Source organism: Poecilia reticulata, linkage group LG1, assembly GCF_000633615.1.
Source record: "Poecilia reticulata strain Guanapo linkage group LG1, Guppy_female_1.0+MT, whole genome shotgun sequence".
NCBI classification, from domain to species: domain Eukaryota; kingdom Metazoa; phylum Chordata; class Actinopteri; order Cyprinodontiformes; family Poeciliidae; genus Poecilia; species Poecilia reticulata.
Genome location: NC_024331.1, coordinates 9,439,617 through 9,442,021, shown reverse-complemented (window position 1 = coordinate 9,442,021; position 2,405 = coordinate 9,439,617). Strand labels below are relative to the sequence as shown.

The 2,405-nt window shown below is 38.1% G+C and overlaps 1 protein-coding gene across 1 annotated transcript in view; it reads left to right on the top strand.

Annotated features, from left to right (window-relative positions):
* The window catches only part of LOC103462419 (uncharacterized), a 10,433-nt gene extending 8,349 nt beyond the window's left edge, over nucleotides 1–2,084 (top strand). The window contains exons 6-8 of the mRNA XM_017303793.1: nucleotides 218–340; nucleotides 573–616; nucleotides 712–2,084. Of these exons, the coding sequence (XP_017159282.1) occupies nucleotides 218–340; nucleotides 573–616; nucleotides 712–936 (392 nt within the window). The 3' untranslated portion in view covers nucleotides 937–2,084. The remainder of the gene's footprint in view (nucleotides 1–217; nucleotides 341–572; nucleotides 617–711) is intronic.
* Nucleotides 2,085–2,405: the final 321 nt, after the last annotated feature.

Here is a 2,405-nt window from a genome sequence, read left to right as displayed (position 1 = left end):
TAAAGAAGGATTTACTATTGCTCTACAAAAACATTTTGAAATTTCTTGTATGTTGACGCTGTAACTCTGTGTCTGTTATCTCTTTAAAATGGTGAACGTGAAAGGAGCAGAATAAAATCGTTGTATAGGCAGAATCTCAACGCTGAACAGTTCCTAGGAGTTTTCACTGTAGCATGACGTCTTGAAAAGACGAATTGTTAATTTACCCAAATTAATGTTGTGTTCCTGCTGTTTGTTTTGTTTGTAGGAATGATTGCTGGCATTGTGTGCGGTGTCGTGATCGTGGTGGTGCTTGCAGTTGTCTTAATACTGTGCAGACGGAAACTCTGCAACAGACGAGGTCAGGTGTGGCTGTGTAAAAAAATACAAACACTGTTCAAATTCAATTGCAATCATAAGCATGGTTTTTCATTTAGCAGTTTGGCAACTTAAAACTCAGATTTTGCCCCTATAAATTCATGAAAACTGACTGTGTGACAAGTTATTTGCACAGACGTAAAATATACCAAACAAAACATAAATATCCTGAAGTTATATTTAAATATTCACTATTTTTGCATGTTGTGCTTTAGGGGAAACATCGGAGCCGGAGATAAACACAGTACAAAGCGTAGAGGTCTGTATTTGTGTCTCATTTACATTTGATAACAACAGGAGAGTCTTTCTCGTCTCTACTCTGGAACTCGTCCTAATTGTTGTTCTGTTTTCCAGAAAAACGACGGAGATCACCAATATGACGAGATACAGACGCAGAACAAAGAAGCAAACACAGTCTGCACTCTTTATTCCACAGTGAACCCACCTGCAGACCAGCTGCACTACGCCAGCGTCAATATCGAGGGCGGAGAGCCCACCACTGGTAGTGATCAAAATGCCTCTGCACACCCTCCAGCACAGACCACTCTCTACTCTACTGTTGCAAAGCTCGGAGAATAGAGTAGCCAAACTTCCTGTGTGTTTTTTCTGAAACATGTTGCAGAGAATTTGATCTTTTTCTGGGTAGTGGCGTCCCCAAGGGGTGGCCTGGAGGAGGCATGGCCTCCACTTGAAAAATGCCGAAAAATGTAGTTTATGTCATTGCAAGGCATACAGAGTTATCTTCTTCAATGAAGACATAAATGTAAACAGGCATAGTAAATAATTAAATGAAATTCTATATTTTCTGTAGCTGTGACTCCCTAAAATGGGCACCCCATGAGAATTTTCAGGGGTGCCAATGAGACATGGAGAAAGGGCGGTTCAAACTGCTGCAAGGATTTTAAAGAAGGAACGTCTTGCATCAGGGAACCTTTTTGTTTTGTTTTTTTTTGTTACTCCTTACAAGCTGCCAGGAGCATCAGCTCCAGCCACTTGTGAGGGGCGGAGAATCTAGAGGAGGGTGAATCCAGAACTGTGTCCAGCTGAGCTTGAAACCTATTGTGTTACTGCTACTTCAAGAGGCCGCTGAATGTATCGTCTGCAGACTTTATGGGATGGTGGACTTGCAGCCATGAGGTGCTAGGGAACAATGGGAAATGTAGGCTGCCACTGGAATGGACATGCTGATTCTTTTTTTGCCTGTGAATAAGTGGAACTCTGCAGGTCTGGAGTCGGAACTGCATTTGGAGATTTTATTTAACTTTTTATTTGACTAATTTCATACATTAATGTCTATTTTCTGGCTTTTTTAAACTTGATTTTAGGTACATTGTTTGACTTTTATCAAATATTGTACCAGAATTAAAAGCAAATGTTCCTACAGAAATATTTTCCCCTTGTTTTACATGTTGTACTCTGAACCTGAGTTTCATAAATCACACTGAATTACAACTGGAAAAGAATATGTTAGTATCTTATTTTTAAGAAAAAAAATGTATTTGATTACCCAGGACATATATTCTTAACAAGACTGAAATCACAACCCTCCATAATAAATTACACAGAATTTGCAACATAATATTAATGTGTAACACTGTGAGCTGGATTTTTTGTTTACATTTTTTTATTGATTTTATTTTAGATTTCCTGCAATGTTTGGGATAATTTCTCCGGCCATTTTCAGCATTTTATATTATATTTTACCCTTTATAAATTAGAAGATATAATCACTCGTTTTCATTTTTTTTTTACCTAGCATTCCAGGTTTTAGGCATTAATATTTTATGACAAATAAGTACTGTACCGTTTTTCTGTGTTGTTGTTCTACAGCGCCATCTTGTGGATAGTTGTGGAATTATTAATGACGGATCTTTCTCTGCCGTCCTCTCCGCTCGCATCTCTTCTTATGCAGTCTGGCCTCATCTGTTATTGCACACAAATACTTTGGCAGATACAATTTACAAAAATTACAACAACGTAATTAGCGTTTAAAAATACCGGTTTCACTTTGTACCGTTTTAATTGCGTAATGAATGTGACGTTTAGAA